Source organism: Delphinus delphis, chromosome 10, assembly GCF_949987515.2.
Source record: "Delphinus delphis chromosome 10, mDelDel1.2, whole genome shotgun sequence".
Lineage (NCBI taxonomy): Eukaryota > Metazoa > Chordata > Mammalia > Artiodactyla > Delphinidae > Delphinus > Delphinus delphis.
In genome coordinates, this window is record NC_082692.2 from 20,630,417 (window position 1) to 20,646,852 (window position 16,436).

A 16,436-nucleotide genomic window follows, 5' to 3' on the forward strand; every position below is an offset into this window, starting at 1 on the left:
CCACATCTCTTCATTCCTGGATCCTGGTCAACGGAGTTGCAGTTGACATTCTGATTGTTGCCAGTTGCTGTGTCCAAGAGAGTGGCCTCTTAGTTCTCAGTGCTTCTCTTCAGAATGAATGCATATCACTTTCTCTCATGTGTCACTGGCCAAAATAAGTTATATAAATATATCTAACTTCAAGGAAGTGGGGAAATGCCCAAGAGGAGAACCAAAAAATTATTGTATCTGCAATAGTTACTTTCCAGCCTGCCCTCTGCTCCACAAACATTGGATTCACTCACCTTCCTCTATGCCAAACACACTAATCAAGAGAGACCACTCCAAAGACCCTCCAGTCCCTACCTTCATCTGTTTCAGAGCCTGACTGAAGAACATTCAAACATTCATCAGGATGTGACTCTCAAAATGTCTGCCTAGCAGTGTGTCAGCATTACTAAGGACAAATGATTGCTGTTTCCTTTCCAATCCTCCTTTTCTGAAAGGAAGTATTTATCGCAGCTATTGGATTGCTATGCTACCATTGTATACAATGCTGTATACATTGTATACAATGTATACATTGCTGTATACAATGTATATATTATGTGATGGAGCACATAATTCCTGATATAGAGGGTCATTTTGCATTATCCCCCAGTAAAGGGTGATACATTCTGCACTTTGAACTTGATGCCATAACTAGGTGGGACTTTGGATGTCTGTTGACCCCCTTATGGAAGGAGTAAAATTGTTGTGCATGTAGGTTTATACATTTTTTCAGGCTTTTAAATTGTCTTTCGTAAGAGAATTTGTCCAAATTACTTACCCTCCCATTAATGGAGGCAGAAGCCTCACTAATTCTCTTATTAGCTGTACTTAATCTGAATTTTTAATTTTTATATTTTTAAATGCCAGAGGTTAGATTTAGTTCTTTGTCTAAACTTATATTTCTTTTTTTCTTTTTTTTAAAGGGAACGCTATTTATTTATTTATTTTTGGCTGTGTTGGGTCTTCGTTTCTGTGCAAGGGCTTTCTCTAGTTGTGGTGAGAGGGGGTCACTCTTCATCGTGGTGTGTGGGCCTCTCACTGTCGTGGCCTCTCTTGCTGTGGAGCACAAGCTCCAGATGCGCAGGCTCAGTAGTTGTGGCTCATGGGCCTAGTTGCTCCGTGGCACGTGGGATCTTCCCAGACCAGGGCTTGAACCCGTGTCCCCTACATTGGCAGGCAGATTCTCAACCACTGCCCCACCAGGGAAGCCCTAAACTTATGTTTCTTAAGTTTATATTTATATTTTTTTTCTTATTTATATTTTATTTATATTTTCAATCCTCTCTTTTACTTCTTTAAATATATACATATATGTCCAATATCTCTGAGGATCTGATTCGGTGGTTTTTATTCATCTCTCACATAACACATTATTTCCTCAAGCATTTTATAATTTTTGATTGACTGTAAAATCATATTCACCAAAACTTTATGCATAAGGAAATTCTGGAGTATGAATTTAGACTTTCTCCAGAAAAAAAAAATTATTTACTTTTCCTAGGCATCTGTGGACTACTAGAAATTCAATTCTTGGCTTATGGCATTTGGACACAATAGAATTTGAATTAGGGCCTCAAACCATTGTGAAGATTGGTTTATTGTTTCAAACGTTCAGAAGAGTCTTTATTCAGCTTTTCCTCTCCCTTTGTAACTGAGGCTGAAGTAGATAAGTTTCCTCACTGGGCAGAGATAACTTCGGACAGTTCTGGAGCCATGTTTCCTGCCACCTTTGGGGGAAGTCAGCTCAGCAGGTCTGAATGAGTTCATTGGAAGAACAGGCTGAGTGGGCTCCATGCTCAGGGGGAGAAAACACACCCTGGTCTCCTGGAGTTCTTTTTTAATAAGGCTACCTCTCTGATCAGGGAGCTTCCATGCTTATAGTGATGTTTCTAGCCTTTCTGATACCATAAGTCCTAGCACATGATGGTGGGGGGGCTCCTCTCTATGGGAAATTTGGCCATGGTGAGTACAAATTGTCTCTCCTTGGCCAAAGTTGTGGGACAAGGAGCAATTGGAGTATTTGCCTGAACACTGCTACTTCTCAGCTTGGACATTTTCCTCCAAAACTTTCCTCCAAGTTTATATATGAGCTACATGGTAGTAGTGGTGTGAGGTTGTAGTCCTTAGTGGTTACAGATATATATCAGCATTTTCATTCTGACTCTTCTTTTATGAGTGGTTTTGGGATATTATCTCTTATGCTCTGTCCATTATAATTGGCTGTCCATTATAACACCCAGGATGGGCAATTTCTCCAAGGCAGCCAGTGGCTTTGATGGTCATTTACCTCTCTGGAATCAAGCTCTTCCTTCGTGTTCAATCTCTGAAATTTTCCCTTATTATTTTTTTCTCAAGATCAGGCATGCATTTAACATGATTGTTAAAACTTGATAAGGCATTTAAAATTTTTTGAATATATATTATTAGATTCTGGGACCACAGAATTCATGAAAATGTGTTGGCAAAGATTGTACAGCCATTTGCAATATAGTGTGTTGGAGAAAGCATGTTCAGGTGTATGAGAACAGAGTCATCATAACAGATCAATAAATCCTGGTCAAAGATGAACTAATGTAACAAATAATAAAGAAACTTAGTATTAATGGTTAGCAGGTAAATTATCTGTGGCTTAAGAAGAAAAGTCAGAATAAATGTGATGGTTGAGGAACGTGCACGTGTTTCCAGTTACCACCTGGGTGATGATAGCCTCCACTAGGTAACCAGCTTTGAGAACTGGGGTTTTTTACATAATACTATCAATTTATACAATATTCCTGTAGAATCATCCATGTATTGATCATTTCTGTTGCCTCTTTTCCTTTTTGTATCTCCAATCTACCATCTGGGTTAATTTTATTTCTCCCTAAAAAACTAGCTTTTTTTCTCAGTGCTAGCCTACTTCTGATGAATTCTGTTTCTGTTTGAAAATGGATGAATTTAAACTTCATTTTTTATGATGGATTTTTTTTGATGGATTGTAGAATTCTAGACTAGCAGTTATTTTCCTTCAGCACCACATAAGGCATTTTAAGTATTTTTAAGAGGAGAATTTCAGGTAACCTCGTCCATAGGAACAGAAGCCAGCCTTCATAGAATTGTTTCTTTTGGTCATTCTAAAATTGTATTTGTTCCTGATTTTTCATTCCTTTCCTGACAAAACTATAACTTCTTACTTATATTACCATTCACCCAGTCAACTACCTGTTTTGATAAAGGCACACATTAATTGTTAAAAATCACAGAGGTCCACTTCTGTTTCAATAACCAATGATTAAAGAGTTACCAGCACAACTAATTGACATATAGCAAGAAAGAACTTGTATCCTCTGTAAGTTTGGAGGGAACACCAAGTTTAATATGACACAAAAACTCATAACTCACCTCTTGCTGATGTCTCCTCTGCAACTTTTTGTATGCCTTACACTTTCTTTTTCTGTACAGTTAATATGAGAAAAATAACTACCCATGTCTGGGTGTTCCTTACCTGACTAAGGATCACTCCAGTCACAGTGGAAGCAACTAGTCCTCCTGTTAGTCCAGTTACATTTGTAAATCCTTTAAGAAATCCATAATATCTATACAAAAATGAATGACAATACACAGATGTAAAGTAGTACAAGTGCTGCAGGAAAAACCTAATGAAATGAGATTTAAGAGAGATAACTGTTAACTTCCTAAATTTCCCATTTCCACTATTCAAATTCCATTAAAAATGTCTGAAAAAGTATATGGATATAAGTAACTTTCTGGTTGCACTGCAGAGCCAGAAAGGTTGGCTTTAGCAGTAAAAAATATTAATATATTGAGAAAATGAGGCCATATTAGAGTAAAAGCCAGCAGAGTTAGGAAATCTATAAATACAGTTGAGAAATTCCAAAGGTGATGTGTGTTGGTAATAGGAACAGGTTTGGGATTAATACAAAATTGAAGGGCTCTGTTCACCTGACCTATTCTCACAGTCCCAGAACTACTGGCCGCTATGATTGCTCCCATTATTCAGGCAAGGAAACCAGAAACTTCTTTACAAGCAACTGTGATTGGCCATTCCTAAGCGCCAAAACCAACTTCAGCAGAAAGTGGAGCTACAAAAGCAGGGAAGCCACAGAGAATAATAGATAAAGTAGGGCTCAAATCCATCAGCCATAAAGAACAAGGAAGTGCCTCTTGCAGAACAGAATCCATGTCTAATCAAGAAATTAGTTTACTCCAGGACAGGGAGTCTGTGCCTTTCCTGCCCAACAGATTTCACCATAAAATGTTCTCTGTTTTCAATTCTTGCCTTTTATGAGAGTGAAGGCTTTTTGTTTGTTTTGCTCTGTCTCTTATTTTATTTCCTTGGGTCTTTTCCATTCTTACTCTGCCTTTACCTGTTGAATATGGGAGGGAGTGTATAGTTTATTAGTTTATGGGTCCTGGGTCAGAGAAGCATCATATCTGGACCTAGAGTCCTTGGATTGTGGAGCTGTATGCAGTCACATGGTGGAAATTTGAGTTGGCTCTTTTTTGGGGGAGATGGAAAGTGTCTTTTAATGTGTGAAGAAGATTTATGGTTATGAGCAGCCACAGGTGCAGATTGGGGCAGAAACCATCACTTATTTCCAGTATTCATTGTTTCCTTTTTCATTTTAGCAATAGAACTCCTGAGTTTTCAGTGGTAATAGGGTCACTTATGCCTTTGGGAGCCCTTGTTACTTTTGCCTTCATAATCACCTTCCACCACAAAAAATACTTACAATTTTATGACTCTATGTGTTGTGGAACTTTTCAATTTCATCTAAATTGTCAGATTTATTGGTATGAACTTGTTTATAATATTGTTATTTTCTTTATTATGTGCTAAGAGTTATTACAATGCAGCCATTTTCATTGCTTATATTGATAATGTTTTCCTTTTTCTTGATCAATCTTTATTTCACTAATTTTATTAATTTTCAAAGAAACAACTTTTGATATTGTTGGCTTTACATATCATTTTTTTGTCCTACTCTTCATAATTTCTTTCCTTCTACTTTCTTTGGGTTTAATTTGCTGCTTTTTTTCCCTACCCATAATACCTGAGATACAAACATGATTATTGATATTAAGACTTAATTGTCTTTCAGTATATATGTTTAAAGCTATACATTTCTCTGGGCAGGATGTTAAATGCATCCCACATGCTTTGATATGTCATATTTCATTGTAATTTAAACTATTTTCTAATTTCAAATGCGATTTCTTCTTTGACCTAAACATTAGTTTCAAAGCAATGGGAGTTACTTATCTTTTGCTTTTGATAGCAACCTTAATTTCACAGTGATTAAAGAATGTATTCTGAATGATTTTAGTCATTTAAAATGAATTGCAGCTTGCTTTATGATCCAGCATATTGTTAATTTCAGGAAAAATGTCCCATGGGCAACTGAAAAGAATGTGAATTCTCTCCTTATTGAGTGCAGTGTTCTACATATGTCAATTAGGTCAACTCTGTTCATTGTTGTTGTTGTTTAATCATCCATATCTTTTTGTCTACCTCTTTTTTGGTATAAGCTATTGAAACAAGTATGTGAAAGTCTCTTCTTTCATTGTAAATCTTTCTAGTTCTTTGAGTTTGCTCAATTCATGATGAGTATAAATTAAAGCTGTATGATTGGGTTCCAAAAGAAGTAGAATTCTGATATTTTTCTCTTTACCATTATGAAATATCATTATTTCTAGTAATGTTTCATGAATTAAAGTCTATTTTATTTGATATTAACATAGTTATTCCAGGTTTCTTTGGGTTAATATTTGTTTGGCATATCTTTACCCATCCTTTTATTTCATCCTTTCTGTATCCTCATGTTTAATTTGTCTTTTATTTGCAGCATAGAGCTGCATCTCCTTTTTTATTGAGCTTGAAAATCTTGATACTTACTTGGAGTATTTCATCCATATTAATTTAATATAATTACTGATGTATTTGTGATTATCTGCTATTTATTTTCTATTTAACCTACCCTTTTTCTCATTGCACTTTTTTTCTTTTAGATTAATCCATTTTCATTTTATTTTTCCTTCTATGACATTTCACTATGCTTTTCAGCACTGAAGATATAACATGCACTTTACTTAAGTTTATTATGAATTATACTTTTACTATTTTCATAATGCCAGAATATTAGAATTTTTAGTTCTTTGCATTAGTTCATCCTGTATTTTCATTCTTTAGTGTATTTTATTTCTATATGCATTTCAACTCATAAGATACTCTGTTGTTTTAAAGATCAATGGTCTCCTAATTACACTCATATTTACCCCCCTATTGCTCCTCAGTCTGTCTTGCATTTTCAGGTTTCATCAGGGATAATTTCTTTCTGACTGAAAAATCGCTTTTAATATTTCTTTTAGTGAAAATCTGCTGATGAAAATTTCTCTGTTTGCCTGTCTGAAAACATTTTTATTTTGCTTTTTTTTTTTTTTGCTGTACACGGGCCTCTCACTGTCGCGGTCTCTCCCGTTGTGGAGCACAGGCTCCGGACGCGCAGGCTGAGCAGCCATGGCTCACGGACCCAGTCGCTCTGCGGCATGTGGGATCTTCCCGGACCGGGGCATGAACCCGTGTCCCATGCATCGGCAGGCAGACTCTCAACCACTGCGCCACCAGGGAAGCCCTGCTTTGATTTTTGAAGAATATTTTCACTAGGCATAAAATTCTAGGTTGGCATTTATGTTTCAGCATTTTATAGAACTCATTTCATTATCTTCTGGCTTTCATAGTTTCTGTTGAAAAGTCAGATGTCAGGCTTATTCTTGCTACTTGAAAGTAGCATGTCTTTTCTCTCTAGTTCCTTTTAAGACTTTTGTCTTTGTCTTTGACTTTCAGCATTCTTACTATAGATATAATATATATATATATATAAATTTACATTGTGTCATGATTTAAATTTGCAGAGCTTTGTGCATGTGTGGCTTATGGTCTTTTATTACTTTTGAGCTATTTGGGGCTGTTTTCTGTTAAAATACTGCTTACGTCACATTTTATCTGTTTTTTCCTTCTGAGACTTAAGTACAGATTTGTTAGCCTTTTCACTTAATTCCACATTCCTGCTTATTTCTTTATTTTCTATTCTTTTCTCTATATGTTTCAATTTGGATTTTCTTAATGTTTTCCAGTTTACCAATCTATATTCTCTTGTGGCTAATCTGTTTTTAAACCTATCTATGAAGATCTTAATTTCAGACATTTTATTTTTCAGTTCTAGAATTTCCATTTGATTGTTTTTATAGATTCCAGTGCTGGTCAATTGTTTATCTTTTCATCTATTTTCTTCAGCTTTCATAGATATTTTGAAGTTCATTTTGCCTGATAACTTTATTTTTATTTAGTTATTTATTTTTAATAAAGATCTGAGAGTTTCTTTTTTTTAATTTATTTATTTTTGGCTGCATTGGGTCTTCATTGCTGTGTGCAGGCTTTCTCTAGTTGCAGCGAGTGGGAGCTTCTCATTGCGGTGGCTTCTCTTGTTGCAGAGCATGGGTTCTAGGCTTGTGGGCTCAGTAGTTGTGGCACACAGGCTTAGTTGCTCCACGGTGTGTGGGATCTCCCTGGACCAGGGATCGAACCTGTGTCCCCTGCATTGGAAGGCAGATTCTTAACCACTGCACCACCAGGGAGGCCCTTACCTGATAACTTTAATATCTGTATCATTTGTATGACTATTTCTAATGGCATTTTATGGTTATTAATCAAATGGCCCTGTCCCTTGGCATGCCTAGTAATTTTTATTTAATGATGGTCACTAAATAAAGAAGCTATAGACTTTAGAATATATTGTATTTTGCCAGAAAAGATTTACTCTTTTCTCTAATAGATAGATTTGGAGGGGAGGAAATCGAACACTCTAACCTAAATAGGGAATGAAATGAGATGAGGCTAGGCTTCAATTCTGATAAGACTCAGTTTACCTCTGGTACCCCCCGTTCCTGAATATAGCCCTCCATGGTGTTAAATAGAGAGCTTGGCATACTCAGCTGGGTCCCACCAGGCCCTGGTAGAGCTTGTCTCCTTAGCACAGATGGTATGGGAAATTCTGCCATGTTTCTTATTGATTTTTAGCTTAGATTTTTTTTGCCCCTTACCCTATTAAACTTCAGAATTCAAAAAACATCTCAAGGAGAGCAACTGACTTTGTGTTTAAGTTCCCTTAATTTCCAATTTTGCCACTCTAGCCCTGTGCAACTGACAAATGCTTGGCTAATTTCTACGTCCAGAGCTGCAGGCTTCTACCAGGGCCAAAGCTGGATTATCAGCCTTTTGCCAATCTCCTGAATTGGCAAGTAGCCCCAAGGAAAAAATGGTGGGGATTGTCAGCTCACCTCTCAGAGGTGCTAGCCTCTGATGTCTTTGGTCCTACTGGCTTCTGCTGCTGTCTGATACCTTTTAGTGAATACTCATGGTATTTTATCTGGACTTTTCCAGTTTTTCCCAGCCAGAATATCAGTCATACACAAGCTGCTCAATCCCATGAGGAGGTTTACGAGTTTTCTCAAATTTTGCTTTATGGTTGTAAAATGTTAGATGCATAGAAATATCTTCTAGTGGATTAAAATAATTATAAAATATCCTTCTTTATCTCTAGTAATGTATCTTGTCTTAAAATCTACATTGGCTGATCTAGTTTCCTTTATTTTACTTTTAATCTACTTTAATTTTGTTTTTGCTTTTATTTCAATCAAGGTTAACTTAAAATTTGGAAGAATTGGTTCTTTTATATTTCATGTTTTTCTGACACATTTGACTTAAAATGATCATCATTCTATTTTTTTCCCTTCTATCCTATCTTCCTTTATAATTTCACTTGATTTCTTTTTCATTAATTGTTTTTTTAAATATCATTCCCTTTACACTTTTATTATCCCTCAGTAGTTACCTTAGAGAGTAAAACATGTATCCTCAACTTATTATGCTCTAATATAATGTTAAAAAATTCCCATTAATGAAAGCACCTTGGGACATTTCAATTCACTTATACCCTCTCATCTTATGTGCTATTTATTGTTATGCATTTTAATTTATATATTTTATACCCTATAGGGTATTATTGTTTTTGTTTTGTGAATTCAGTAATTACTGGATTTACTCTAATATTTTTCCTCTCCATCTCTCTTCATTTCTATACCTCTATGTTTCATCTGTGATTATTTTACTTCTGCCTGAAGAATTCCCATTTAATAATTCTTTCACTGGAGGTCTGTTGCTGATGAATTCCCAGTTTGTCTGAAAAATGTTTTTATATTACCTTCTTTTTTTTAAAATAAATTTATTTATTTATTTATTTATGGCTGTGTTGGGTCTTCGTTTCTGTGCGAGGGCTTTCTCTAGTTGCGGCGAGCGGGTGCCACTCTTCATCACGGTGCGCGGGCCTCTCACTATCGCGGCCTCTCTTGTTGTGGAGCACAGGCTCCAGACGCGCAAGCTCAGTAGTTGTGGATCACGGGCCTAGTTGCTCCACGGCATGTGGGATCATCCCGGCCCAGGGCTTGAACCCGTGTCCCCTGCATTGGCAGGCGGATTCTTAACCACTGTGCCACTAGGGGAGCCCCTACCTTAATTCTTGAAGGAAGTGTTTGCTGGACAAAGACTTCTAGGTTAACAATGATTTTTTTTTTTTTTTTGTAACATGTTAGGAATTGGCTTCTAGCTTTCATAGTTTCTGTTGAGAAGACAGTTGTCAGTATTACTATTGCTCCTTTGAAAGTAATGTGTCTTTTGTATACAGCTATTTTTAAGAGTTCTCTCTTTTTTCACAGTTTTGCAATAACAAGTCTAGGTGTGGCTTTCTTTTTATTTATCCTATTATATATTCAGTAACTATAGCACCTTTAATGACTATGCTCTCTTTTCAGATTCAGAAGTCTTTGGCGTGCTGTGGTGGTGGGAAAGGATTTAACCTATTTTTACTGAAAGAGGTGCTTTCATTCCATAATTAGAGATATAAACAAAATCCCCAGTGTCAAGAGTCCTGAGTGCCAGGACAATTACTCTGAAAATCATTACACATCCACAGTATGGAGCAGTTCACTAATCTGAGAGTAGCAAGGTGAGAGCTTTATGTGCTCCATACCTCATGCCACCCAAATCCCAAACAATAGGTATTTGATATGGGGAATGAAAACAACCTTGAGATTATTTTAATGCCGGACAGTTTCCTGGAAAGCTATTAGCTCTAAAATTGTTTATTCTTCAGCTGCAATAACCCATGGTAAAAGCATTTTGGAAGGGTAAATAGCTGCTGAAGTTGACTTTCAATTTAATTGATTTTATATTTTGGTGTAATAATGATTTTGTAAAACCTAAATAAGATTCAGATACCTGAACTATACTTCAGTCCCACATGGGGGGAAATTCAAGGGTGCATGACCCATCCATCAGTCAAAAATAATTAAAAGCAATTAAAAAAAGTTTGGAGCCTCCCTTTAAGAATGTCAAGAGGATGACAGTGCCTGCTTAATGCATCACACAGCATCTTTAGAATCCTCTGTGCTTTTCTACTCACGCTACCCACCAAAGAGATGGTCACTACATTCCCAGGTCTTCTCTGTCTCACTCAATTTCATTTCCCAAACAATATTCTCACAGAACCACACCTGTGTCTCCTCTTCTTCCTTGACGCCTTCGTTATGCTCAAAAAATATAATCACTTGTCCTATTCCTCAGTTCTAGCAAAGACCAAATTCCCCTAAAAGGACAGTTGAGTAATTTATCCTCTAAGGGGACTCTTTTTAATAGGCAAGGGAAGTATATGGTTAGGAATATTAGGAATAAGTTTTATCCCCAACCATTAAAAAGTTTAAGCATTATAGGGAACCCTGAAGATGGCGGAAGAGTAAGACGCGGAGATCACCTTCCTCCCCACAGATACACCAGAAATACATCTATACGTGGAACAACTCCTACAGAACACCTACTGAAGGCTGGCAGAAGACCTCAGACCTCCCAAAAGGCAAGAAACTCCCCACGTACCTGGGTAGGGCAAAAGAAAAAAAGAAAAAACAGAGACAAAAGAATAGGGACGGCACCCGCACCAGTGGGAGGGAGCTGTGAAGGAGGAAAAGTTTCCACACACTAGGAAGCCCCTTCGCGGGCGGAGACTGCGGGAGGCAGAGGGGGGAGCTTCGAAGCCGCGGAGGAGTGCACAGCAACGGATGCGGAGAGCAAAGCGGGGAGATTCCCGCACAGAGGATCGGTGCCGACCGGCACTCACCAGCCCGAGAGGCTTGTCTGCTCACCCGCCGGGGCAGGCGGGGGCTGGGAGCTGAGGCTCGGGCTTCGGTCGGAGCGGAGCACAGGGAGAGGACTGGGGTTGGCGGCAGGAACACAGCCTGAAGGGGTTAGTGCACCACGGCTAGCCGGGAGGGAGTCCTGGGAAAAGTCTGCACCTGCCGAAGAGGCAAGAGACTTTTTCTTCCCTCTTTGTTTCCTGGTGCGCGAGGAGAGGGGTTTAAGAGCGCTGCTTAAAGGAACTCCAGAGACGGGTGCGAGCCGCGGCTAAAAGCACGGACCCCAGAGACGGGCGGGAGACGGCTAAGGCTGCTGCTGCCGCCACCAAGGGGCCTGTGTGCGAGCACAGGTCACTCTCCACACCCCTCTTCCGCGGAGCCTGTGCACCCCGCCACTGCCAGGTTCCCGGGATCCAGGGACAACTTCCCTGGGAGAACGCACGGCGCTCAAGCTGGTGCAACGTCACGATGGCCTCTGCCGCCGCAGGCCTGCCCCGCACATAGTGCCCCTCCCTCCCCCCCGGCCTGAGTGCGCCAGAGCCCCCGAAATCAGCGGCTCCTTTAACCCCGTCCTGTCTGAGCAAAAAACAGACGCCCTCCAGCGACCTACACGCAGAGGCAGGGCCAAATCCAAAGCTGAACCCCTGTGAGCTGTGAGAACAAAGAAGAGAAAGGGAAATCTCTCCCAGCAGCCTCAGAAGCAGCAGATTAAAGCTCCACAATCAACTTGATGTACCCTGCATCTGTGGAATACGTGAATAGACAAGGAATGATCCCAAATTGAGGAGGTGGACTTTAGGAGCAAGATCTAGGATTTTTTTCCCTTTTCCTCTTTTTGTGAATGTGTATGTGTATGCTTCTGTGTGAGATCTTGTCTGTATAGTCTTGCTTCCACCATTTGTCCTAGGGTTCTATCCGTCCATGGTTTTTTTTTTAATTCTTTTTCTTAATAATTAATTTTAATTTTAATAACTTTATTATACTTTTCTTTCTTTCTTTCTTTCTTTCTTTCTTTCTTTCTTTCTTTCTTTCTTTCTTTCTTTCTTTCTTTTTCTTTCTCTCTCCTTCCTTCCTTCCTTCCTTCCTCCCTCCCTCCCTTCCTTCCTTCCCTCCTTTAGACAACGAATCATCCCAAATTGAGGAGGTGGTCTCTGAGAGCAAGATTTATGATTTTTCCCCCTTTACCTCTTTTTGTGAGGGTGTATGTGTATGCTTCTGTGTAAGATTTTGTCTGTATAGCTTTGCTTCCAACATTTGTCCTAAGGTTCTATCCGTCCCTTTTTTTTTCTAAATAAGTATTTTTTAATTCAATAACTTTATACTTTATTTTATTTTTACTGTATCTTCTTTCTTTCTTTTTTCCTTCTTTCCCTCCTTCCTTCCTTCCTCCCTCCCTCCCTCCTTTCTTTCCTTCTTTGCTTCTTTCTTTCTTTCTTTCTTCCTTCCTTCCTTCCCTCCTTTCCTTCTTTCTTTCCTCATACTTCTACTAATTCTCTCTACTTTTTCTTCCTTTTATTCTGAGCCGTGTGGATGAAAGGCTCTTGGTGCTCCAGCCAGGAGTCAGGGCTCTGCCTCTGAGGTAGGAGAACCAACTTCAGGACACTGGTCAACAAGAGACCTCCCAGCTCCACATAATATCAAACAGCGAAAATCTCCCAGAGACCTCCATCTTAACACCAGCACCCAGCTTCACTCAACGACCAGCAAGCTACAGTGCTGGACAACCTATGCCAAACAACTAGCAAAACAGGAACACAACCCCACCCTTTAGCAGAGAGGCTGCCTAAAATCATAAGTCCACAGACACCCCAAAACACACCACCAGACGTGGACCTGCCCACTAGAGAGACAAGATCCAGCCTCATCCACCACAACACAGGCACTAGTCCCCTCCACCAGGAAGCCTACACAACCCACTGAACCAACCTTAGCCACTGGAGACAGACATCAAAAACAGCGGGAACTACGAACCTGCAGCCTGCAAAAAGGAGACCCCAAACACAGTAAGATAAGCAAAATGAGGAGACAGAAAAACACACAGCAGATAAAGGAGCAAGATAAAAATGCACCAGACCTAACAAATGAAGAGGAAATAGGCAGTCTACCTGAAAAAGAATTCAGAATAATGATAGTAAGGTTGATCCGAAATCTTGGAAATAGAATGGACAAAATGCAAGAAACAGTTAACAAGGACCTAGAAGAAATAAAGATGAAACAAGCAACGATGAACAACACAATAAATGCAATTAAAAGTACTCTAGATGGGATCAATAGCAGAATAACTGAGGCAGAAGAACGGATAAGTGACCTGGAAGATAAAATAGTGGAAATAACTACTGCAGAGAAGAATAAAGAAAAGAGAATGAAAAGAACTGAGGACAGTTTCAGAGACCTCTGGGACAACATTAAACACACCAACATTCGAATTATAGGGGTTCCAGAAGAAGAAGAGAAAAAGAAAGGGACTGAGAAAATATTTGAAGAGATTATAGTTGAAAACTTCCCTAATATGGGAAAGGAAATAGTTAATCAAGTTCAGGAAGCACAGAGAGTCCCATACAGGATAAATACAAGGAGAAATACGCCAAGACACATATTAATCAAACTGTCAAAAATTAAATACAAAGAAAGCATATTAAAAGCAGCAAGGGAAAAACAACAAATAACACACAAGGGAATCCCCATAAGGTTAACAGCTGATCTCTCAGCAGAAACCCTACAAGCCAGAAGGGAGTGGCAGGACATACTGAAAGTGATGAAGGAGAAAAACTTGCAACCAAGATTACTCTACCCAGCAAGGATCTCATTCAGATTTGATGGAGAAATTAAAACCTTTACAGACAAGCAAAAGCTGAGAGAGTTCAGCACCACCAAACCAGCTTTACAACAAATGCTAAAGGAACTTCTCTAGACAAGAAACACAAGAGAAGGAAAAGACCTATAATAACGAACCCAAAACAATTTAGGAAATGGGAATAGGAACATACATATCGATAATTACCTTAAATGTAAATGGACTAAATGCTCCCACCAAAAGACACAGATTGGCTGAATGGATACAAAAACAAGACCCTTATATATGCTGTCTACAAGAGACCCACTTCAGACCTAGAGACACATACAGACTGAAAGTAAGGGGATGGAAAAAGATATTCCATGCAAATGGAAACCAAAAGAAAGCTGGAGTAGCAATTCTCATATCAGACAAAATAGACTTTAAAATAAGGAATATTAAAAGAGACAAAGAAGGACACTACATAATGATCAAGGGATCGATCCAAGAAGAAGATATAACAATTGTAAATATTTATGCACCCAACATAGGAGTACCTCAATACATAAGGCAAATACTAACAGCCATAAAAGGGGAAATCGACAGTAACACATTCATAGTAGGGGACTTTAACACCCCACTTTCACCCATGGACAGATCATCCAAAATGAAAATAAATAAGGAAACACAAGCTTTAAATGATGCATTAAACAAGATGGACTTAATTGATATTTATAGGACACTCCATCCAAAAACAACAGAATACATATTTTTCTCAAGTGCTCATGGAACATTCTCCAGGATAGATCATATCTTGGGTCACAAATCAAGCCTTGGTAAATTTAAGAAAATTGAAATTGTATCAAGTATCTTTTCTGACCACAACGCCATGAGACTAGATATCAATTACAGGAAAAGATCTGTAAAAAATACAAACACATGGAGGCTAAACAATACACTACTTAATAATGAAGTGATCACTGAAGAAATCAAAGAGGAAATAAAAAAATACCTAGAAACAAATGACAATGGAGACACAACGACCAAAAACCTATGGGATGCAGCAAAAGCAGTTCTAAGAGGGAAGTTTATAGCAATACAAGCCCACCTTAAGAAACAGGAAACATCTCGAATAAACAACCTAAACTTGCACCTCAAGCAATTAAAGAAAGAAGAACAAAAATACCCCAAAGCTAGCAGAAGGAAAGAAATCATAAAAATCAGATCAGAAATAAATGAAAAAGAAATGAAGGAAACAATAGCAAAGATCAATAAAACTAAAAGCTGGTTCTTTGAGAAGATAAACAAAATAGATAAACCACTAGCCAGACTCATCAAGAAAAAGAGGGAGAAGACTCAAATCAATAGAATTAGAAATGAAAAAGGAGAAGTAACAACTGACACTGCAGAAATAAAAGAGATCATGAGAGATTACTACAAGCAACTCTATGCCAATAAAATGGACAATCTGGAAGAAATGGACAAATTCTTAGAAATGCACAACATGCCAAGACTGAATCAGGAAGAAATAGAAAATATGAACAGACCAATCACAAGCACTGAAATTGAAACTGTGATTAAAAATCTTCCAACAAACAAAAGCCCAGGACCAGATGGCTTCACAGGAGAATTCTATCACATTTAGAGAAGAGCTAACACCTATCCTTCTCAAACTCTTCCAAAATATAGCAGAGGGAGGAACACTCCCAAATTCCTTCTACGAGGCCACCATCACCTTGATACCAAAACCAGACAAGGATGTCACAAAGAAAGAAAACTACAGGCCAATATCACTGATGAACATAGATGCAAAAATCCTCAACAAAATACTAGCAAACAGAATCCAACAGCACATTAAAAGGATCATACACCAGGATCAAGTGGGGTTTATTCCAGGAATGCAAGGATTCTTCAATATACGCAAATCTATCAATGTGATAAACCATATTAACAAATTGAAGGAGAAAAACCATATGATCATCTCAATAGATGCAGAGAAAGCTTTTGACAAAATTCAACACCCATTTATGATAAAAACCCTGCAGAAAGTAGGCATACAGGGCACTTTCCTCAACATAATAAAGGCCATATATGACAAGCCCACAGCAAACATCATCCTCAATGGTGAAAAACTGAAAGCATTTCCACTAAGATCAGGAACAAGACAAGGTTGCCCACTCTCACCACTCTTATTCAACATAGTTTTGGAAGTTTTAGCCACAGCAATCAGAGAAGAAAAGGAAATAAAAGGAATCCAAATTGGAAAATAAGAAGTAAAGCTGTCACTGTTTGCAGATGACATGATACTATACATAGAGAATCCTAAAGATGCTACCAGAAAACTACTAGACCTAATCAATGAATTTGGTAAAGTAGCAGGATACAAAATTAA

General features: G+C 38.3%; 2 protein-coding genes across 17 annotated transcripts in view; both read right to left on the reverse strand.

The window, feature by feature from the left end:
- The window catches only part of SLC17A3 (solute carrier family 17 member 3), a 294,893-nt gene that overhangs the window by 182,112 nt on the left and 96,345 nt on the right, over positions 1-16,436 (reverse strand).
- SLC17A1 (solute carrier family 17 member 1) overlaps positions 1-16,436 on the reverse strand; it is a 246,272-nt gene that overhangs the window by 182,098 nt on the left and 47,738 nt on the right. For 15 of the 16 annotated variants that reach the window (XR_009520970.2, XR_009520967.2, XR_009520962.2 and 12 more), the window contains exon 11: positions 3,515-3,605. Coding sequence is in view for 5 of the 16 variants with exons in the window: in XM_060023427.2 (XP_059879410.1) it covers positions 3,515-3,605 (91 nt within the window). In the remaining 11 variants the exon portion in view is untranslated. Of the gene's footprint in view, positions 1-3,514; positions 3,606-3,637; positions 7,624-16,436 lie in introns of those variants that run through there. The other variant, XM_060023430.2, reaches the window with a different exon arrangement.